The sequence below is a fragment of the Pantherophis guttatus genome, chromosome 2 (genome assembly GCF_059756535.1).
Source record: "Pantherophis guttatus breed Tessera chromosome 2, ASM5975653v1, whole genome shotgun sequence".
Lineage (NCBI taxonomy): Eukaryota > Metazoa > Chordata > Lepidosauria > Squamata > Colubridae > Pantherophis > Pantherophis guttatus.
In genome coordinates this window covers 291459624-291482445 of record NC_142064.1, presented here as the reverse complement: position 1 = coordinate 291482445, position 22822 = coordinate 291459624, and the positions used below count along the sequence as shown (strand labels likewise).

At 52.1% G+C, this 22822-nt stretch overlaps 2 protein-coding genes across 2 annotated transcripts in view; both read left to right on the top strand.

The window, feature by feature from the left end:
- The window catches only part of LOC148116150 (rano class II histocompatibility antigen, A beta chain-like), a 191910-nt gene that overhangs the window by 40305 nt on the left and 128783 nt on the right, over positions 1–22822 (top strand). The window lies entirely within an intron of this gene.
- LOC148116155 (uncharacterized) overlaps positions 1–22822 on the top strand; it is a 41309-nt gene that overhangs the window by 8102 nt on the left and 10385 nt on the right. The window contains exons 3-8 of the mRNA XM_087888311.1: positions 1120–1394; positions 7293–7316; positions 8332–8373; positions 11328–11742; positions 14830–15111; positions 15558–15570. Of these exons, the coding sequence (XP_087744437.1) occupies positions 1120–1394; positions 7293–7316; positions 8332–8373; positions 11328–11742; positions 14830–15111; positions 15558–15570 (1051 nt within the window). The remainder of the gene's footprint in view (positions 1–1119; positions 1395–7292; positions 7317–8331; positions 8374–11327; positions 11743–14829; positions 15112–15557; positions 15571–22822) is intronic.

Here is a 22822-nt window from a genome sequence, read left to right as displayed (position 1 = left end):
AATGGATCTATTGTCAACTCTCTTGGGGGGCTCATCCAGACTAACCCCCCCCCCCATTAATCCATCCAAGAGTTGTGCCAGTTGGAGCATTTGCTGAAGGAGGAGATCTAGATCCAAGATCCCCTCTGGATCCCTTCCCCACTCCCTGCCCCCCTCATCCAGGGCAGAAGCTTCCCTCTGGGAGTCAGAGGGACCCCTCCCCACCTCCTTCCCCAGGAATGGCTGGTTCCCAAAGAGAGAAATTTTCTCTCTCCAAATAAAACTTTTTGAAAAGTGATTGAAACACCAAAGAAAATTGGGACAAAGATGTTCTCTTCTCCTCTCCTCTCCTCTCCTCTCCTCTCCTCTCCTCTCCTCTCCTCTCCTCTCCTCTCCTCTCCTCTCCTCTCCTCTCTCTCCTCTCCTCTTTTCTCCTCTCCTCTCCTCTCCGCTTTTCTCTCTCTTTCTTTTTCTTTCTTTCTTTGGCAATCTTGCTTGATCACCTTCAGGGCTGCCCAGAGGCGTTTGGCTCCGTCCTCTCTCCTCTCCTCTATAACCTCCGCATGAAGCCGCTGGGTGAGGCCATCCGTCACCAGGGCTGGAGGTCTCCTCCGTCTGCTGATGTGATAAGGTTTCATCTCCACCTCTGGGGACCCAGGAGATGCTGAGGCTGCCCCCTCGAGGGTCCTGGAGGCTGTGGGGGGAGGGGCTGAGTGGGGGGTTAGGGGCTTCGGCTGAACCCTGGAAAGGCCAAAGGGCTTTGGGTGTTGGGAGCCCCAAGATGGGGGACTTTAACCAACTTCCTTCTGGGTGGAGCTGCATTGTCCCAGAGACCCAGTTGGCAATTCTGGAGATTCTCCTGGACTCCCGGAGAGCAGGTGGCAATCACGGCTAGGAGAGTGTCTGTAAGACTTTGGGTTAGTTGTGGCAACTTTGACAAATAAATTTAATAAATAACTAAATTTACTAAACAAACAAATAAACAAATGTTGTGGTATTAGACCTAATTAAAAATCTGGTTTCATTTTCAACGAGATCCCAAGAATCATCCGACTCGTGCTGTGTCTGTCCTTCCCGTCTTCTGCGTCATTTCTTTCCTGTTGGGCCTCTCATGTGGCTCCTTCTCCTCCTTCCCTCCAGCCAAGCCCACCGTCTCCATCTCCCCCACCAAGATGGAGCCCTCTTCCCCCAACACCATCCTTCTCTGCACCGTGACCGGCTTTTACCCCGTGGAGATCGAGGTCCAGTGGCTGAAGAACGGGCGGCCGGAGGAGGAGGGCGTGGCCTTTGGGGAGGAGCTCCAGAACGGAGACTGGACCTATCAGCGCCAGGTGATGCTGGAGGCCCAGCCCCAACGGGGGGACGTCTACACTTGCAAGGTGGGGCATGCCAGCCTGGAGGCCCCCATCACCGTCCAGTGGGGTAAGAGCCCCTCCCCTCCCTCCCTCCCCTCCCGGTCTGTGGACCCCATGCTGCCCTGAGAAGGGGAAGAGACCCTCCCTGTGGGGGAAGGTGGGCCTGATCCTCCTGCTCAGGTGAGGCTCCTTCTCCTTCTCCAGAGCCCCGTTCCTCCAGCTCTGCCAGGAGCAAACTCTGGACGGGGATCATGGGGGCCGTGATAGGAGTGGCCTTCCTGGCTGTGGGGCTCTTCTCCTACCTGAAGAGCAAGAAAGGTGAGTCTGGGGGGCTGGAGGAGAGGTTGTGGGGAGGGGACCCTCTAGGGGAGGCCTCTCCTCAAGCTTAGCAGGTGGCCAAGAGGGACCCCTTGGGGAATATTTTTGGCAGATTCACTTATTTGAGGGGCTATAAGTGAAGATCACACAACCTATTATGGGCTATCAATGGGGAGGGGTCCCCCTGAGTCCCCCAGCCCACGAAGGGTTCTGATTGGGTCTTTTTCTCCTTCCAGCAATTCCCATCCAACCTCCTGCAGGTGAGTTTCTCCTCTTCCCCCTCATCTCAACCTCTCCTAAGAGTTTTAGGTGGCTTTTAAAATTCCTTAATTGTTCCTTTTTTTAAAAAAAAAAAAACTTGCCTGAACAATATCTCCTTGCTGTAGATACAGCAGATTTTTGGATTTTGGGCAACGTTTCTTTACAGAGATCTGAAAAAGTATTGCAATCAAAAACAAAAGCACACACAAACGCTAAAATCTTGCCCAGAATTTTTCCATGTTTTGGGAAATTGCCGAAGGGAAGGGAAGGGAAGGGAAGGGGAGGGAAGGGAAGGGAAGGGAAGGAGGGGGCCATTCCTTCCCATTCCTCCCTTGGGGAGGGAGCACCCCAGGTTTAAATTCCCCCATGCATTTTGTAAGCAACCCACCCATTCTGTTAGGCTCACTGTGGAGGGGGGTTCCCGAGGGTATTCAGGCACGGGGACAAATTCCACCTTGTGGCTATTTCAAAAGGGATGACACCAGGGGTGAAATGCTCCCAGTTTGGACCGGATTGCCCCATCCAGTAGCGATGGTGGCGGGTGGTTCGGAGAACCGGTAGCAAAAAGCCCTGCGCCCCACCCCCCCACCCCCACCATGCCCAGATAAGCCGCACGATCATCAGAGGGTTTTTAAAAAAAAACTTTTAAAAGCATTTTTTCTACAACCTCTTCAGCCAAAAAAATGCTTTTAAAAGTAAAAAAAAACCCTCTGATGATCGTGCGGCTCAGCTGGGATCATCAGAGACTTTTCAAAGCCTTTTTTTTTACAACCTCTTTGGCCAAAAAAAATGCTTTGAAAAGCGTCTGACAATCCCAGCTGTGTTGCCTGATTGGCAGTTGTCTGATTCGGCTGAAGAGGTTGTAGCAAAAAATGTTTGAAAAGTTAAAAAAAAGAAAGTTGGCAATGCCCACCCAGTCACATTAACCCCCCACCATCACCAAGCCACGCCCACAGAACCCGTAGTAACAAATTTTGCATTTCACCCCTGGGTGACACCCATGTTACTATGCACTGCGGTATTGTAGGTCACTTCAGCAAATGGCAGGAGATCTGCCCAGCTAAACTGCTGATAATGAACTTAGCATCTCAGGTATTGTTCTGTCATTGCGTTCGCTCGTTCTCTACCTCCGTTCGTCCTCGGGTGGGAGGTGGAGCTAAGTCCTTGAGATGAACCTATCAACTTAATGAACTCCCTCCAAAACTTCTCCCTGAACTGCACCCCACCCTCCGGTCCGATTTCTGGCCAAGTGAGCCCAGGCTCCCCCCTTTGCTGCCACCCCCATCGTAGCCCCGTCTTCTTTCTTCATATGAAGCATCCCAGCCTTTTCCTCCCTGAAATGGGCGGATTCTCTCTCTATGTGTCCCTGCCTGTCAATCACCCCCCTGCAGTGTGGGTCTGCCTTGGGGGTGGGGGATGAAAGGGAAGAAGAATTTATTATTTACAGTAAAAGTGTCTCTTTATATTCTGATTTTCTTCCCCATCTCTTTTTCTACAGCATTCATGAATTAATCCTGCTCTCTGATGCAAATGCATATTTTTTATTTAACAGCTGAAGACTCTTTGTCCTGTTTGCAACCTGTGAAAAATGGAGGCTGAAGGTGGAAGTTGGGGGGGGGAGGAGAATGGCAGCCTGGACCTTCTGCTGAGACACATATATACACCCCAGCTTCCTTTCAGGGCCGCTCTGCCTTGTGAGGGAGGGGTGGAGACCATCTAGACTGTCCCCAGGGATGCTAGGTGGACCTGTCACTCCAGACCCCTCAACTCTCCTGGCTTTGAACCCACAGCAGCTTCATCTACATTATTCTTCCTCCCACTCACTTCCCTTCCCTTCGCTTTGCTATAAAAGAATAAACTTCAGATGTAAGAAAACCCTGGAATCCTCCCTTCCTCTTCCTCCTCTTCCTTTTTGCTGCCCTCGCAGGAGGCTCCTCCCTCTGCTGCCTCTGGATCCACCATCCAGGCTACTTTGGGTCCGAAGCCAGAACTGGTTCAGGAGGAGGGTGGGCAGATCCAGGGAGGTGAAGGGGCAGGACCCCCCTTTCTGCTCAGAGGCCCCCTTGCTCTGCTTCCCCTCAAGCCCCCTTTGGAGGAGCAGAAGGGCAGCAGGCACAGTCCTCCCTGAGCATTTGTGGGGAGCCATTGGGGGGCACCCGAGACTCCCCTACATTCACCCAGCCATTTCAGCCATTTCTCTCCTTCACAGCTGGAGGGTCCTGCCCCATTTGGGCACCCAATGGCTCCCTCCCTCTTTGGGGCTCAGATTCCAATGGTATAGAGTCTCCTGCTATATGGTATAAATGGTGTAAGTTTAAGCAGGAGGTTGGACTAGATGACCTCCAAGGAATCTCTCTGAAGCCGTTCCTGGTGCAGAAGACATTGCCACGGAGGGGAAGACCTGCTCTCTGGGAAAAAGGGGGGGAGTTCAATGGGGCAGCCCTAAGTGGAAGACCCCTCCCTTCTCCCCATCACCTCTAGATGCCCCTAGACTGCCCTCCAACTGAGCCTCGCCCCCTCCAGAGGTCATCCAGACTGACTCTGCAGGACTCCAGTGGCCCCAATCACTGAGGCAGAATTTCCCCCTCCCCTTCCTCATCTGGGGTCTTGGGGCCACCACAGGAAAAATAAAGTATAAGAAATAACCAACAGAACTCAACAGAAGAAAGACGAAAACCTCCTTCAATGCATTTGGGTTGAGATAAAAGGGGGGGAAAGAAGGAGGGAGCAATGGGGGAATATTCAGAGCCTCCCAACCAAACAGAGGAAATGGAAACATTAAAAATCAGCTAAATTCCATTATTGGTAATATATCTTCTGATGAGGCCTAGCGGTCACGGAAGGACAGCCATATGGAAAACATCTGAGGGGCCTCACTGTCAAAGACACAAGGACATGTATGTTACAAAGAGTTACTTAATCCAATAAATTTACCTAAGGACAGCAATAAATCTCCCGTATTAGTAATTACAGAACTAAGGAAGGTTGTCTAGCTAAAGATAATCTTATAAATTAGAAAATAATGGTTTAGTAATTAGGAAGTGCCAATTATCATATAACAAGTGTATGTTAACCATATATGGAAAAATGCATGAGCTCACCGAATCCTTTGTCTTGGATATGTATAAAAGCAGTTGTATCAGAACTCTTCCTTTGTTCAGAATTTCAGGTACGAATCTGGCTCTGAACTTGCGCAATAAACTGTATCTGGCTGACCCAGGAATGTTTTTCAGCCTTTCATTCCATAAAAACCCAACCATCCATCCATCCATCAAATCTCTCTCTCTCATCTTCTCTCTCACATTTATGTAGCCACTCATCTCACAACAAGTGACTCTGTGTTGCATACAAAAGAAATAAAAACAGGTATTTACACGAAAGTATTAAAAAAACATTCAAAGCAATAAAAAATATTTTAAAAAGAAGGAATATTGGGCGAAGAGCCATTGTAACTTTGAACAGTCACTAAATGAGCCGTTATAAGTCAAGGACTCTTTTCTTCAATGGGCTTCAACTGAGGGAGAAAAGGACTGGAGAGCTATAATGAGGTGGTGGGGAGGGGCCCCTTCAGCCGCCTCCAATGGGGCAGAGGACCTTGTGGCTGCCCCACCTGCAGACTCAGCCATGGGGCGGAGGAGGAGGAGGAGGAGGGGAGTCCCTGAGCTGCCCTGAGGGAGAATGGAGGCTTGTTGCCTGCTGGATCCTGGCCGGTTCCTCAGTTCCGCTTCGGAGGAGCCCAAAGCTTCAGGCTGGGGAAGCGAAGCCCAAGCGCCTCTGCAGCTCTTGGGGGCTGGAGAAGGAAGGGCTGCTCTGGGGGGGGAGGGGCGTGGGGGGTGTCAGGAAGAACTCAATCAAAGTCTTGTGGGGGAGGGGAAACCTGAAAAGAGCCCAGAAGTTCTGCTTTGATCAGGAGAGCGATGGGATCCCACCAGAGTCTCTCTGGATCTGGGCCCAATTTTGGGTGACTGGCTGTGTCCAAACACACAATTGTGGGGCAGGTTCGGACTCTGCCGCCTCCTTCAGCTGCAGGAGGGGACCCAGTTCTGGCCTGCTGAGGCTGGTGCTGCCCCTCCCCCCATCCCAGGAGAGGATCCAGGCCGCCTCAGGATAGGCGCCCTGTGGGATGTCTGCCTGCTGCAGCTGGGAGAGGGTTGGGGCTCTGATCTGGCATCACCAACCATTAGCTGGCATTTGATCCTCAGCCCTCAACAGCTGGCAGCTGCCCAGCCTCCGATGCCCTCACCCAGCTGAGAGAGATGGGCCTGGTGAGCCTGAGGATGGGAGACCACCAGGAAGCCTCTGGGCTGCTGTACAGGCTGAAACTCCTCCAAGACAAGGAGGGAGAAGCTCCAGGCCCTCCTCGAACTCCCCTCCCTCAAAAGATTCCCTTCCCATTCCTCTCCCTGGATCTCTCCTCCCCCTCCCCCCTTTCTCAGTTCCTGCCGTTTGGAAGACCTCATGGGGACTCAATTCCCCTTCTCCAGAGAGAGGAGACAAGGTTAAAATGAGTGGGGGTCTCACCTTCCTTGGTTCTTGCCCCCACCTCTAAACACAGTAGCCTGTTAGCCTTTCCCACCTTCCCGAGGCTCAGGGTGCAAGGGAAGAAATTGGGGATCTCTAAGCCCCTCTTTACCCTCCTCCCCTGGGAGCCATCCCCCCATCCTCCCGAGGGAAGGAGGAGAGTTAGGGGGAGTGAAGAGACTGAGGGGGTGGGAGGAGAGCGAAGGGGAGGGAGGGGGGAGGGGAAAGCAAGAGGGGGGAACGGCAACGCTGCGGAATTCTATTTCTGACTTCCAGAAAGTCAAACATCAGATTCACCCAATGAAAAATTGAGCTTTGGGAGCGTCATCCGTCTCCAGGCAGAGGAGCCTCCGAGGGGTCCTTTGGAGGAGATGGTTCTCGGAGGGGGGGGGGATGTTCAGCTGTTCAGCCTGGATTTGGCCTTTGTGTCCGCCCATCGAGCCCTTCCGAGGACCCGGGAGAGGCGGAGGTGGGAGTTTGATGGCGCCAAAGGTCTCCTCCTCACGGGATTTCAGCAGTTGCAAGCAGAGCTGCCTTCCGCAATTGACTGAGGGGGATTTGGTCAATGCCTGACCCTCACCCTGAAGGGCAGGAAAGGGGAGTCTGTGGGGCTGGAGGGGAAGGGGGTCCTCTGGTGGAGGCCTCTCATCAAGGTGGCACAGAAGGTCTTGTTGGGCCAGGAAGTCTGACCCCTGGGAGATCCACCCTGCCTAGGTAGGTCGAGGTCAGGGTGGAGAAATGTATTTGGAGAGCTTCCTCCCATCAGGAAATGTTGTGGGATCTCTCGATGGGGAGGGGGCTCCTCTGACTCCCCCAGCCCAATGAAGGCTCCTGATTGGCTCTTTTTTCTCCTTCCAGCAACTCCCGTCTGACCTCCTGCAGGTGAGTTTCTCCTCTTCCTCCCTCACCTGAACCCCTCCCCCACCCCAGTTCCTAAAAACCCTTTAATTCTTCCATTTTCTTTACAAAAAAAATCGTTTCTGAACAAATTGAACCGCCCTCAAACTCTCCCTGCAGGGCCTCCGTGCTCCAGACGAAGGAAAGCCTTGAAATTTCAGCCAGATTTTCCTTACGCAAAACTCCACCATGAGGTGCCCTCAAACACCAAAACAGACACACACAAAGCACGGAAACTTCCTCCAGGTTCTGGGATGCTGCAGGAGGGAAGGGGGGGAGGATCCCTTTCATTGGGGGAGGGGGAGGGAGCCCTGCAGGCTCTAAATTGCCCTTCCTGTCCCCTCCCCCCTTTTCCTTCTGACATTTCTGGCTCCCCCCTTTGCTGCCTCCCCCATGGCCTCCCCATCTTCCTCCTGCTCAATAGGAAACCTCTGGAGGGAGGGAGGGAGGGAGGGAGGGAGGCCTCCCCTTTGATTAACCCCCTAATTAAGTCAATTAGGGACAATTTCCCTCTTCTCCCTGGAGCCCCCCTTGGCAGCCTCATGGCTGAACTCAGACCCCCCCTTGGAGGTCCCAGGGGAGGAGATGGGGAGGCATCACCTGAGAACCAATGAATCAATGCAGCAGCCCCTCCCCCATCTGGAATCAGGGGGGGAGGAGAGGGGCTCCATCCCTGGAGGTCTTCAAGAGGTCGGAGAGCCATTTGTCTGGGGTGGGATAAGGGCTCCTGCCTCGGCCAGGGGGGGCTGGACTAGAAGATCTCTAAGGTCCCCTTCAGCCTTTGAGTCTCCCTCTCCCCCTCGGCCCTCCCCCCACCCGAAGCCTTCGGCCCCCCCAGCCCCTCCTGCATAGGGGGAAGGGGGAGAAACCCTGGGACTCTCCTTAAAAGGGGAAGCTGCCGGGGACCCTCCTGGTGCTGGGCTGAACCCCCGATGGGCTCCCCTCCTCCGGTCCTTCAGGGGGATGATTCTCCCCCCCCCGATTCTCTCCCCCCCCCCAGCTCACCAGCAGCCACTCTGGAACTGAAGCCGACCTCTATGCGGTGGGTCAGAAAACCCCACAGCTCTTATTGACAACCAGAAGTTTTCCTCTCGGGATTCCTGGACAAGGAAGTTGAAATATAAATTCCTGACTTTATTACTGGACCTGCTGACTGCAGCAAGAATTCCTCATATGCAAAAATGGAGAGAAACCTCCATCCCCAGGAGGGACGAAGGGATGGAATGAAAAAATGGGCAGAGATGGAGAAATAAACTTTTTGAGCAGAGGAAAGAAGAGATTTCCAGCTGTTTTTCTACCTGGAAGCCACTTCTGGACTTTGTGTTGAGGCAGGAAAAAAAGTGAAATCTGGACTTTTGGGATTCACTGATTAAGTTAAGTTGTTGGTGTGGAAATGGTTAAAATTTACTTACAGAAGAAATAAAAACCGAGGCTCCAATTTCACTTGCTGGGGAAAGTTTTTTCCTCTCTTTTTTCCTTTTGCCCTTTATCCCCCACTTCTCCTTCGCCTTCCTTTCCCTTCCCCATTTCTCTAATACTTTTATTTTCTCTTTCACGCCCTTATAATCTTCATGGAACATCATAAAAAGGAGCCTTTTGTTTTAGGGGCCTTCCTGTTCCATGGTCAAAATACCCAAATCTCATCACGATTCCACTCTAGATCTGCATAATCAGATGGCAAAATTTCTTCCAAAATGTAACTTTATATATTTTTTTCTGCTGAAAGTAGAGATTGTGGTGCATTATGGGAGAAGATGTGGACGTTCTCCGAGGAAAGGAGCGGGAAGCGGAGGAGAAACGGCCGAACTTCATTCCGGGATCTTCATCCGGGGCTGCTTTGCAAGGAAAAGGGGGATCCCGACCCACAGAGAGAAAGGAAGACGCGTGTTGTGAAGCCAAGAGATCCCTACGGAGATTCCCCCGTGAAGGGGGGGGCTGGGGAGAGGATCCGGCTGGATTAGGAGGGATCCCTGCAGATCCTGCGTGGACTGTCAGCTGAGGGTTTTCCTGGCTTCCCTTCGGATTGGGGGGAGCGTGTGACCCCCAAGTCCTGGCTGGCTGTGGGGCTGCCCCTCCCCCCTTGTCATCCAGGGCAGCTGCTGGGGGTCCCTCCTCCCCTTCTGAGCCCCGAAGGACCCCTCGAGCTCTGGATCCACTTTGCCCTCCTGGACTCTCGGCAGCTCCAGCTTAGGCTCCTTCTGGGCACTCTGGGAACTCAAAGGGCATCTAGTCCAGTCCAGGCGCCCAGAGAAAGGGAGATTGGAGGAGAATCATGGAGGGGGGAGGGGGGCAAAAGGAAGCCGGAGCTGGCATGAAAGACGCCCCAGATTGCAGCCCCCCAAGACTGAAGGGATTCCCCTCCCCCACTTTCTCCGCTTCTCTCTCTGCGCCGAACTATCTCCTGTATCGGGCGAAGTCAAGGGAGGCTCTGCCCGGAGACCGATGACGCTGCAGAAGGGAGGATTCCCATTGGTCCTCCTGCTCTTTCTGGACTCTCCCTCTTCCGAAGTCCCAGGAAAACTCCTCCCCCCCTCCAGACCCTCCGATTCCTCCTCTGGGGCTGGGAGCGTCTTTCTCCCCCCTTTGGGGCGCTTGTGGGGAGCCTCCATGGCTTTGGCTGGGCTCCCCCTGATGCTGCTGCTGGGGGCGCTGGCCCGGATCCCCGGGAGCGAAGGGGGGGAGGAGACCCCCGGTAAGGAGGGGGCTGGGCGGGGGAGGAGGGGGCTGGGAAGGGGGAAGGAAGCCTCCAGCAGCCTCGATCTCTGCGTGGTCTCCTCCCCCTTCCTCCCCACAGCCCCCCCCCAGGAGGACGGAGAGGGACCCTAATCCTAACCCTTCCCCCATGTAGCCAGGTGGGGGTCGCAGCCTCTCCTGTGCCTGGGTGGGAGGGGGCTGCAGGGAAAGAGGAAGGGGAGGAAAAGCGAAAGAGGGAAACTGAGGCATTTTCAGCCCTGAATCCCCAGAAGGGAAAAGAGGCATTTGAGCAAAAGTCTTTGGGCTTCTTCAGAAACTTCACTTTTTCTTCTCAGTCTCAACTTTGACGCTTTGGAGGTCAGGCAAGAGGGGGGCTTCGGTGCCTTCTCGGGAGCCTCTGAATTTGGGGAGGAGACACAGAACACTCCCCACCCCACTGCTCTTTCGGGACCTGGAGGGGAGGGGGGAGTACTTTGTGTTTTGTATAATAAATAAGATCTGGAGACTCTAGAAAGAGTGCAGAGAAGAGCAACAAAGATGGAGGCTAAAACATAAAAAACAACAGTTGTTGGAACTGGGTATTTTCTAGTCTGATCAGGGCCGGATTTTCCTATAGGCTAACTAGGCTTCAGCCTAGGGCCTCAAGATCAAGAGGGGCCTACATTCAAATTGTTAGCAAAATTAAAATTACACTTTCACTATAGGTGAAAGGGCCTCATAAGTGGACTAGCCTAGGGCCTCTTTTCATCTAAATCCGGCCCTGGGGAGTACTGAGGGAGAAGGAGATTGGGGGCTCCCCTTTGTGAAGGGGGCTGGAGACCCTCCCTTTTAGAGGCTCTTGGGGGGGCTGCAGGGGGTCTTTTTGGGGAGGGGGAGAGGAAACAGGGGTGATCCCAGAGAATCCTCCAAAGGGAGGGAGTTGAGTTGAAGATTCGGGAGAAGAAGAGAAGCTGGGGGGACCCAGGGAAGGTGGGGGTTCGAATGGTTGGGAGACCCCGGGAGAGTCCGTCTAGATGTCCTCATTGTGGCCCCTCCCCAGATCCCCTCCCAAAGGAAGAGAGAGTGGGGGGTTATGGACTTCACTTTCCCTCCAGCCCCCACCCCATCCTTCCTGCCCCTTGAGATCCAACCTTCCCTGCAGAGACTGAATGGGATCGCTGGACCGGTTGAGCTTCTGCCTGCCTTTTACACCCCTCCCCCTCTTTCCTCCCCTCCCTCCTCCAGACCCCCCCAGGAAGCCTCCCTTCCTCTCTGGGACTGAGAGAGTTCCCGCTCCCTCCTCCAGGGGGTGTCTTCTCCCAGTCTCTCTCGGAAGGACTCCTGCAGCTCCCCCTTCCCAAGCTAGATCCCCCCTCCTCTCCCAGTGGCTGGGAGCGATGGGCCCTGGAGTCCCTCTTGACAGCCTTCCTCCTCCTCCCCCGCGCAGCCCATTTCCTGGCCCAGGTGAAGTCCGAGTGCCGCTTCCTCAACGGGACGCAGCGGGTGAGATACCTGTACAGGGAGTTCTACGACCAGCAGGAGACCGACTACTTCGACAGCGACCTCGGGAAGTTCGTGGCTGTCACTCCATTGGGGCAGCCCGATGTGGACATGTGGAATGGAGATAAGCAGGTCATGCAGCTCATGAAGGCCGGAGTGGATCGCTTCTGCCGGCACAACTACGGGGTGTACAACTACCAGGCGCCCAAGAGGGAGGAGCGGGTGATTGGCCGGAGAAGTGAGTCTGGAGGGGAGGGAGGGGGGGGCTCTTCCCTGGGAGGGTGATGCCAGGACCCCCCTTTCCTTTCCTTCCTTTGGATCCTCCCGGATGGAGGTTTTACTCCTCATTTATTTATTTATTCTGCACTCTCAGAGGGACAAAATCTTCTTCCCAGGCTCCAAACTCTCCTCCTGCCTGGAATCTGGGATCCCTTTGATCCATTTCCCCCCCACAAGAAAATCCATCCAGATAAGGTTTTTTTGGGTGGGGGTGGGGGAGGGGAATCCAGCCAGGTCTCTCTCTCTCCTGCTCAATGCAGGCAGTCCTCCACTTAACAACAGTTTGTTTAGTGACCATTGAAAGTTACAAAGGCAGTGAAAAAAAATGACTTATGACTGTTTTTCACACTTACGACCGTTGCAGCCTCCCCAGGGTCACGTGATCCAAATCCAGATGCTTGGCAACACACTCGTACTTGTGACGGTCACAGCATCCCGGAGTCACGTGATCCCCTTTTATGACCTTCCAATAAGCAAAGTCCGTGGGGAAGCCGGATTCACTTAACAACCATGTTATTCCTTTAACAACTGCAGGGATTCACTTAATGACTGTGGCAAGAAAGGTCGTAACATGGGGCAACATTCATTTAACAAACATCTCACTTAGCAACAGAAATCTTGGGCTCAATTGTGGTCCTAAGTCGAGGACTCCCTGTATCTACATATATATTTCTCTCTATCCCTGATTCATTTCTATCCTATTCTGGAACCTCCCGTCTCCCTCCCTCTTCCCACCCAGAAGCCCCTCCCTCTCTTCCTCTGCTCCAGAAATGCTGCTTTTGGCACTTTGGGATAAAACCTTATTTTTTTTTTCACCCAAAATAAAAAAAAGAATTAGTGGACACTTTTTCCCCTGTCGACCCCTTTCTATGGATCTTCTGCTTTTTCTTTTTTCTGTATTCATTCAGAGTCATTTCCAGTCCAGCAGCTTTTAAATCCAATAAAGAAAGAAATGAGTAATGGAAGCAGCCTAGAATTTGTAATCATGATTCAATGCTTAAACCGAGATGTAAAACCCCCAATAAGAGGAATCCTGATCGCTTCCGTCTTCCTTCCTGGGGAGGCTCCTGATTTGGGGGGAGAGTCCAAAAACACCCACAAACCTTAAAACTGAATTTGGGGTCAGAAGGAACAAATTGGGCCTCCATTCAGCCCTGAAGCCTCAGATTCTTTCCTTCTCTCTTCCAGATTCCTTCAATGTTGCCTACATTTCTTTTTCTCCTTTTATTTCTTTGTGTAATAAAAATCTTCTATATTTCTATCCACTGATGGGGTTTCAGAGGCCAAGCAAGGATTTTAGCTGCCCTTGTTGCCATTCGGCCTTTCCAGGGAAATTATATTCATTTTATTAGAATCAGAGAAGCCTTGAAAGCATCATCACTTAAGAACTGGTTAAGTTGAATGTTCCCATTGTGACTCCAGAGATTCTCCAAAAATAACGTCTCACCATAGAATCCAATGAGATCTTTCTTCTATAAGAGGAAAACCTCCAGATCCTAAGAGAGAAAAGCCTCTTGGAGCATTTAAGCATCATAGTATTTACTGTTAATAAGAAAATCCCTCAAGAGAAAAAGAAAATGGTTAGCAAAGGACTCTGGGCTGGAATGGATCTATTGTCAACTCTCTTGGGGGGCTCATCCAGACTAAACCCCCCCCCATTAATCCATCCAAGAGTTGTGCCAGTTGGAGCATTTGCTGAAGGAGGAGCTCAAGATCCCAGATCCCCTCTGGATCCCTTCCCCACTCCCTGCCCCCCTCATCCAGGGCAGAAGCTTCCCTCGGGGAGTCAGAGGGACCCCTCCCCACCTCCTTCCCCAGGAATGGCCGGTTCCTGCGGCTGGGAAGGAGGCCGGCTGGGTGCAGGCAGAGCCTGGTCTGAGGGGGGGTCTCCCTCTGAATCCCCCCAAAGCCCCCCCAGGAAGGATCCTCGAGAGAGATCATGAGATCCCCCAAAACCTCAAAACCTTTTCCTTCAGGGGATTCTGGCAGTTATGGGGAGCAAAGGGCTGCCCCCCATTGGGCTCCTTTGCCCTTTCCTTCAAAATGCCTCTTTCTGTTGAGGCTGCCTAAAATTGGGGGGTTTTGTAGCCACATCACATTTTGCACTTTCCCCCCTGAAATCTTCTGCTGATTTTTTGTTTATTTCTGCATCTTGTGGATCCTAAAGGGAGAAAAGAAAAAGTGGAAGGAGAAATTTTATCTCTCCAAATAAAACTTTTTGAAAAGTGATTGAAACACCGAAGAAAATTGGGACAAAGATTTTCTCTTCTCCTCTCCTCTCCTCTCCTCTCCTCTCCTCTCCTCTCCTCTCCTCTCCTCTCCTCTCTTCTCTTTTCTCTCCTCTTCTCTTCTTCTCTTCTCTTCTCTTCTCTCTCTGTCTCTCTCTCTGCAATCTTGGTTGATCACCTTCAGGGCTGCCCAGAGGCGTTTGGATCCGTCCTCTCTCCTCTCCTCTATGACCTCCGCATGAAGCCGCTGGGTGAGGCCATCCGTCACCAGGGCTGGAGGTCTCCTCTGTCTGCTGATGTTATAAGGTTTCATCTCCACCTCTGGGGACCCAGGAGATGCTGAGGCTGCCCCCTCGAGGGTCCTGGAGGCTTTGGGGGGAGGGGCTGAGTGGGGGGTTAGGGGCTTCGGCTGAACCCTGGAAAGGCCAAAGGGCTTTGGGTGTTGGGAGCCCCAAGATGGGGGACTTTAACCAACTTCCTTCTGGGTGGAGCTGCATTGTCCCAGAGACCCAGTTGGCAATTCTGGAGATTCTCCTGGACTCCCGGAGAGCAGGTGGCAGTCACGGCTAGGAGAGTGTCTGTTAGACTTTGGGTTAGTTGTGGCCACTTTGGCAAATAAATTTAATAAATAACTACATTTATTAAACAAATAACAAACAAACAAATGTTGTGGTATTAGACCTAATTAAAAATCTGGTTTCATTTTCAATGAGATCCCAAGAATCATCCGACTCGTGCTGCGTTTGTCCTTCCCGTCTTCTGCATTATTTCTTTCCTGTTGTGTCTCTCATGTGCCTCCTTCTCCTCCTTCCCTCCAGCCAAGCCCACCGTCTCCATCTCCCCCACCAAGATGGAGCCCTCTTCCCCCAACACCATCCTCCTCTGCACCGCGACCGGCTTTTACCCCGTGGAGATCGAGGTCCAGTGGCTGAAGAACGGGCGGCCGGAGGAGGAGGGCGTGGCCTTTGGGGAGGAGCTCCAGAACGGAGACTGGACCTATCAGCTCCAGGTGATGCTGGAGACCCAGCCCCAGAGGGGGGACATCTACACTTGCAAGGTGGGGCATGCCAGCCTGGAGGCTCCCATCACCGTCCAGTGGGGTAAGTCCCTCCCCTCCCTCCCCTCCTGCTCTGTGGCCCCCATCCTGCCCTGAGAAGGGGGAGAAAACCACCCCATGGGGAGAGCTGGAATGGAGCCTCCTTGGGGAAGGTGGGCCTGATCCTCCTGCTCAGGTGAGGCTCCTTCTCCTTCCCCAGAGCCCCGTTTCTCCAGCTCTGCCAGGAGCAAACTCTGGACGGGGATCATGGGGGCCGTGATAGGAGTGGCCTTCCTGGCTGTGGGGCTCTTCTCCTACCTGAAGAGCAAGAAAGGTGAGTCTGGGGGGCTGGAGGAGAGGTGGTGGGGAGGGGACCCTCTAGGGGAGGCCTTTCCTCAAGCTTAGCAGGTGGCCAAGAGGGGCCCCTTGAGGAATGTTTTTGGCAGCTTCTCTTGTTTGAGGGGCTGTAAGTGAAGATCACACAACCTATTATGGGCTATCGATGGGGAGGGGTTCCTGCTGAGTCCTCCAGCCCATGAAGGGTTCTGATTGGGTCTTTTTCTCCTTCCAGCAATTCCCATCCAACCTCCTGCAGGTGAGTTTCTCCTCTTCCCCCTCATCTCAACCTCTCCTAAGAGTTTTAGGTGGCTTTTAAAATTCCTTAATTGTTCCTTTTTGTAAAAAAAACAAAAAACTTGCATGAACAATATCTCCTTGTTGTGGATAGAGCAGTTTTTTGGATTTTGGGCAACGTTCTTTACAGAGGTCTGAAAAAGTATTGCAATCAAAAACAAAAGCACACACAAATGCTAAAATCTTGCTCAGAATTTTTCCACATTTGGGGAAATTGTAAAAGGGAAGGGAAGGGAAGGGAAGGGGGGGTCCATTCCTTCCCATTCCTCCCTTGGGGAGGGAGCACCCCACGTTTAAATTCCCCCACGCATTTTGTAAGCAACCCACCCATTCTGTTAGGCTCACTGTGGAGGGGGGTTCCTGAGGGTATTCAGGAATGGGGACAAATTCCACCCTATGGCTATTTTAAAAGGGGTGACACCAGGGGTGAAATGCTCCCGGTTCAGACCAGATCGCCCAATCCAGTAGCGATGGTGGCAGGTGGTTGGGAGAACCAGTAGCAAAAAGCCCTGCCCCCCCCCACACACCCCATGCCCACCTCTTCCGCCAAAAAAATGCTTTTAAAAGTAAAAAAAAAAAGCCTCTGATGATCGCGCGGCTCAACTGGGATCATCAGAGGCTTTTCAAAGCATTTTTTTCTGCAACCTCTTCGGCCAAAGAGGTGGTAAAAAAAATGCTTTGAAAAAAAAAATGGCCACGCTCACCTAGTCACATTACCCCACCACCACCAAGCCACGCCCACGGAACCGGTAGTAACAAATTTTACATTTCACCCCTACTATGCACTGCGGTATTGTAGGCCACTTCAGCAAATGGCAGGAGATCTGCCCAGCTAAATTGCTGATAATCAACATAGCATCTCAGGTATTGTTCTGTCATTGCATTCGCTCATTCTATACCTCCGTTCGTCCTCGGGTGGGAGGTGGAGGTGAGTCCTTGAGATGACCCTATCAACTTAATGAACTCCCTCCAAAACTTCTCCCTGAACTGCACCCCACCCTCCGGTCCGAGAGGATCCTTCTTGGCACCCCATGCAGACTCCTTTGGGTTCATTAGTTGGAACCTGGACAGGCTCTTCTTCCTGACCCCCCTTCTCCTTCTGAGGATTCCCACAATTTCTGGCCAAGTGAGCCCAGGCTCCCCACTTTGCTGCCACCCCCATCGTAGCCCCGTCTTCTTTCTTCAAATGAAGCATCCCAGCCTTTTCCTCCCTGAAATGGGCGGATTCTCTCTCTGTGTGTCCCTGCCTGTCAACCACCCCCCTGCAGTGTGGGTCTGCCTTGGGGGTGGGGGATGAAAGGGAAGAAGAATATGTTATTTACGGTAAAAGTGTCTCTTTATATTCTGATTTTCTTCCCCGTCTCTTTTTCTACAGCACTCATGAATTAATCCTGCTCTCCGATGCAAAAGCATATTTTTTATTTAACAGCTGAGGACTCTTTGTCCTGTTTGCAACCTCTGAGAAATGGAGGCTGAAGGTGGCAGTTTGTGGGGAGGAGGAGAATGGCAGCCTGGACCTTCTCCTGCTGAGACACACATAGACCCCAGCTTCCTTTCAGGGCCTCTCTTCCTTGTGAGGGAGGGTTGGAGACCATCTAGACTGTCCCCAGGGATGCTAGGTGGACCTGTCACTCCAGACCCCTCAACTCTCCTGGCTTTGAACCCACAGCAGCTTCATCTACATTATTCTTCCTCCCATCACTTCCCTTCCCTTCGCTTTGCTATAAAAGAATAAACTTCAGATGTAAGAAAACCCTGGAATCCTCCCTTCCTCTTCCTCCTCTTCCTTTTTGCTGCCCCCGCAGGAGGGTCCTCCCTCCGCTGCCTCTGGATCCACCATCCAGGCTACTTTGGGTCCGAAGCCAGAACTGGTTCAGGAGGAGGGTGGGCAGATCCAGGGAGGCGAAGGGGCAGGACCCCCCTTTCTGCTCAGAGGCCTCCTTGCTCTGCTTCCCCTCAAGCCCCCTTTTGAGGAGCAGAATGGCAGCAGGCATGGACCTCCCTGAGCATTTGTGGGGAGCCATTGGGGGGCACCCGAGACTCCCCTACATTCATGGAGCCATTTCATCCATTTCTCTCCTTCACAACTGGAGGTTCCTGCCCCATTTGGGCACCCAATGGCTCCCTCCCTCTTTGGGGCTCAGATTCAAATGGTAGAGAGTCTCCTGCTATATGGTATAAATGGTGTAAGTTTGAGCAGGAGGTTGGACTAGATGACCTCCAAGGAAACCATCTGAAGCCGTTCCTGGTGCAGAAGACATTGCCATGGAGGGGAAGACCTGCTCTGGGGGAAAAAGGGGGGGAGTTCAATGGGGCAACCCTAAGTGGAAGACCCCTCCCTTCTCCCCATCACCTCTAGATGCCCCTAGACAGCCCTCCAACTGAGCCTCGCCCTCTCCAGAGGTCATCCAGACTGACTGTGCAGGACTCCAGTGGCCTCAATCCCCGAGGCAAAATTTCCCCCTCCCCTTCCTCATCTGGGGTCTTGGGGCCACTAGAGGAAAAATAGGTCGGAGTGTGATTGTAGGAATTGTCTGAAATTGTCTGAGAAGATTTGGGCTCCTTTGAGCAATGCCTCCCCTTGCAAGACAGAGTGCAAGAACCTGGAGAAGGGACAACACCAAATGTACCAATGGCAGGGGGGAAAAATTAGACCGGACCTCCTTAAGAAAAAAAGTAAGTCTTGTGTTGATTCATTGTTTAGGGGAACTGAAACAGCCGTTTCTAAGACGGACAATCAAACTAAGGTGGTTGGTTGTTTCCCAGGAGCAGCTATCAAAGACGTGACTGAGGGGCTTACAGAAATAATGAAGCCCACAGATTCTTATCCCTTTTTCCTCTTTCATGCTGGGAGGAATGAAAAAGTCCCTGGAAACGATGCCAAGAGACTCGGAGCAGGTGGGCAAGGGAGCCAAAGAGTTGGGGGCACAGGGGGATTTCTCTTCCACTCTCCCAATAAAGGGAACCATCCAAGGAGGGAAGTCAAGCCTGGCTTAGGGGATGGTTCTCTGGAGGGATATTGGGATTCTTGGACCATGGTCCACAACACCCACATGGGGGGCTTCTGGCAGGGGATGAGCTGCCCTCACAAGAACCCAGAAGTTCAGCTTTGGACACGAACCGGCTCGCCTCATCCGAAGGGCTTGAAAGTGAGACCGAAGTGAGAGGGAGACAAAGTTTTAGAAGCAAATTCCAAGCTCAAATCTCAGAGGAATCAACCAAATGGAAAGAAAGAAGGGAAACTCGGAGACAGAGCAGGAGATGTAAAAAGCAAATATGAGGTCAGTCAAAAAGGGACTCAGATGCACGGATGTTCATAGTACGAGGAATAAATGGGGTGAAGGTGGAACCCAAAGGCAGGTGTGACATTGTTGCAATCACCAAAACTTCATGGGATGAAACCCAAAATTGGGAGGTGCAACTAAAGGGATTTAATGCGGAGGAATCAGGCAGCAGCTGTCCAAAGGAAGTGGGAGACACGGACACAAACTTGTAGTTTTATGTAAATAAATGTATTTCACGTCTACAATCACAGCAGACAAGATAGTTGGGAATGCCGGGAGATTGTGAGGTAAATCTCAAACAGCATTCTGAGCACATGGAAGAAAAAGGCGGGAAAAAGGGAAACGCCCCCTTTCCACCCAAAGCAACCAATCAGAGCGCAGATCACCTCATACAGGAGCCTGCACGCACTCAGCCACAACGGTGTGTTCTGGACCATTGTGCATTTTCCTCTTTCAGCTCTCAACATTTAATATCTTCACATTTAAAGTGCTCCAAAGAAACAGACCTAATAAAAGAGGAGGTGGAGTTGCACTATGTATATAAATAATAAACAAACTGATCTAGAAACCCAACAGAAGAAAGAAAAACCTCCTTCAATGCATTTGGGTTGAGATAAAAGGGGAGAAAAGAGGGATGGGGGAATATTCGGAGCCTCCCAACCAACCAGAGGAAAGAGATGGAAGTTTCTGTTACTTAGCCGAGGCCCGGAGGAAGCTCCCCCCAAGAGTCATGGGGGGCTTGGACTCCCCTTGCCTCACCTGGGAGGCAGGTTCTGCGCCTGGTGGAAGAGGAAAGAGGCTCCTGGGAAACCCAGCAGACCAGAGGCCGCCTTGGAAGCAGCCCCCCCTCCTTTCCCCCCATACGGGGCCTTTGCCACCAGGGGAGGGGAGACCCTGGACGGGGCCTTCTCCAACCCCCAGGGAGCCTTTGAGGCTCCCCCTCCCCCTCCTCCTGGCCCCTCCGATCCTCTCTCTGGGAGGCTCCGGTCAGCAGAGAAGCCTTTAAGGTTCATCAGAGAGGACCCAGGAGAGAACTAGGGAGACTGTGGCCGGCAGAAGCCGTGGGGGATCTACGAGGAGATTCCTTCAAGGGCAGAAATTGAAACGTATTTAAAGAGGCTGCAACGAATGGACAAGACACTGATGGGAACGAATAAGCTTCTACTGTCTCTGCTTATATTCAAAATAATAAAGTTATCCATCCATCCATCCATCAAATCTCTCTCATCTTCTCTCTCACATTTATGTAGCCCCTCATCTGACAAAAAGTGAGATAAATAAAAACAGGTATTAAAAAACATTCAAAGCAATAAAAAATATTTTAAAAAGAAGGAATATTAGGCGGAGAGTCACTTTTTTTAGTGCCATTGTAACTTCGAACGGTCACTAAATGAACCGTCATAAGTCAGGGACTCCTTTCTTCAATGGGCTTTAAGTGATGGAGAAAAGGACCAGAGAGCTATCATGAGGTGGTGGGGAGGGGCCCCTTCAGCCACCTCCAATGGGGCAGAGGACCAAGGGGCTGCCCCACCTGCAGACTCAGCCATGGGGCGGAGGAGGAGGAGGAGGAGGGGAGTCCCTGAGGGAGAATGGAGGCTTGTTGCCTGCTGGATCCTGGCCAGGTCCTCAGTTCCACTTCGGAGGAGCCCAGAGCTTCAGGCTGGGGAAGCGAAGCCCAAGCGCCTCTGCAGCTCTTGGGGGCTGGAGAAGGAAGGGCTGCTCTGTGTGTGTGTGTGTGTGTGAGAGAGAGAGAGAGAGAGAGAGGGAACTCGGAGAAGAGCACAATATTTGGGGGGTTGGAAGCATGAAAGGGGCCCAGAGGTTCTGCCTGGGTCAGGTGAGGGAGGGAGGCCCCACATAGGCTGCCTGGATCTGGGGCTGTGGCTGTGTCAGATACACAACTGTGGGGCAGATGCTGGGGGGGACCTGGCTCTGGGCTGCTGAGGCTGGTGCTGGGCCAGGGGGGAGTTTGACCCCTCCAGCCCCCCCATCCCTGGAAAGGACCCAGGCCACCTCTGGACCCCCAAAGCTCTTGAAACAGGATCCGGAATTCAGGATCTCTCTAAGCCGCCTTTGCGTAACTCACAGGAACCCAAATCTCTCCCAAAGACTAGAAAAAAAGAACAAACGGCCAGAATGGAGAATCCGGCTCATTCGTAATATAAAATGTTTGTGAGATTTATGGATCCTGGCATATCTGTTGCCTCTTGGAGGGGAGGCGGGTCTTTTTCTTCCCTTCCGAGCTTTATTATTGTCTTTTTTGAATGGGGTGTAAATGTGATTCATCTCTCTGGGTCTGTTGACAACCAGAAGTTTCCTTTCAGGATTCCTGGACAAGGAACTTGAAATATAAATTTATTACTTTATTACTGGACATCAGCCAGAATTCCTTATATGCAAAAATGGAAAGAAACCTCCATCCCCAGGATGGAGGAAAGGATGGAATGAAAAATGTGGCAGAGATGGAGAAATAAACTTTTTGAGCAGAGGAAAGAAGAGATATCCAGCTGTTTATCTACCTGGAAGCCACTTCTGGACTTTGTGCTTGAGGCAGGAAAAAAAGGAAATCTGGAGTTTTGGGATTTACTGATTAAATTAAATTAGTGTTATGGAAATGGTTAATATTTACTTACAGAAGAAATAAAAACAGAGGGTACAATTTCATTTTGTATTTTTTTATGCTGGGGAAAGTTTTTTCCTCTCTCTTTTTTTTTTTTGCCCTTTATCCCCCACTTCTCCTTCCCCTTTCTTTCCCTTCCCCATTTCCCTAAGACTTTTATTCTCTCTTTTATGCCCTTATAGTCTTAATAAAAATCATAAAAAGGAGCCTTTTGTTTTAGGGGCCTTCCTGTCCCACAGCCAAAATAGGCAAATCTCATCAGGATCAGCACAATCAAATGGCAAAATTTCTTCCAAAATGTCACTTTATATATTTCTCTGCTGAAAGTAGAGATTGTTTTGCATTATGGAAAGGAGGAAAGGAGCGGGAAGCGGAGGAGAAACGGCCCAACTTCATTCCGGGATCTTCATCCGGGGCTGCTTTGCAAGGAAAAGGGGGATCCCGACCCACAGAGAGAAAGGAAGAGGGAGATTCCTACACAATCGGGGTTCAGGGGCGGGAAACCTGAAGGAGACGGTCCGTCCAGACGTTCTGAGCAAGGGAGACGCGTGTTTCAAGGAAGGAAATCGCCCTTTTCTCTTGTAAAGCCAAGAGATCCCTATGGAGATTCCCTGTGAAGGGGGGGGATTCGGCTGGATTAGGAGGGATCCCTGCAGATCCTGCCTGGACTGTCAGCTGAGGGTTTTCCTGGCTTCCCTTCGGATTGGGGGGAGCGTGTGACCCCCAAATCCTGGCTGGCTGTGGGGCTGCCCCTCCCCCCTTGTCATCCAGGGCAGCTGCTGGGGGTCCCTCCTCCCCTTCTGAGCCCCGAAGGACCCCTCGAGCTCTGGATCCACTTTGCCCTTCTGGACTCTCGGCAGATCCACCTTAGGCTCCTTCTGGGCACTGTGGGAACTCAGAGGGCAGCTAGTCCGCCCCTCCAGTCAGGGCGCCCAGAGAAAGGGAGAGTGGAGGAGAATCATGGGGGGGGGGCGCAGAAGGAAGTCCACACTCCCCTCCGGAGCTGGCATGAAAGACCCCCAAGACTGAAGGGATTCCCCTCCCCCACTTTCTCCGCTTCTCTCTCTGCGCAGAACTCTCTCCTGCATCGGGCGAAGTCGAGGGAGGCTCTGCCCGGAGACCGATGACGCTGCAGGAGGCAGGATTCCCATTGGTCCTCCTGCTCTTTCTGGACACTCCCTCTTCCGAAGTCCGAGGAAAACTCCTCCCCCCCTCCAGACCCTCCGATTCCTCCTCTG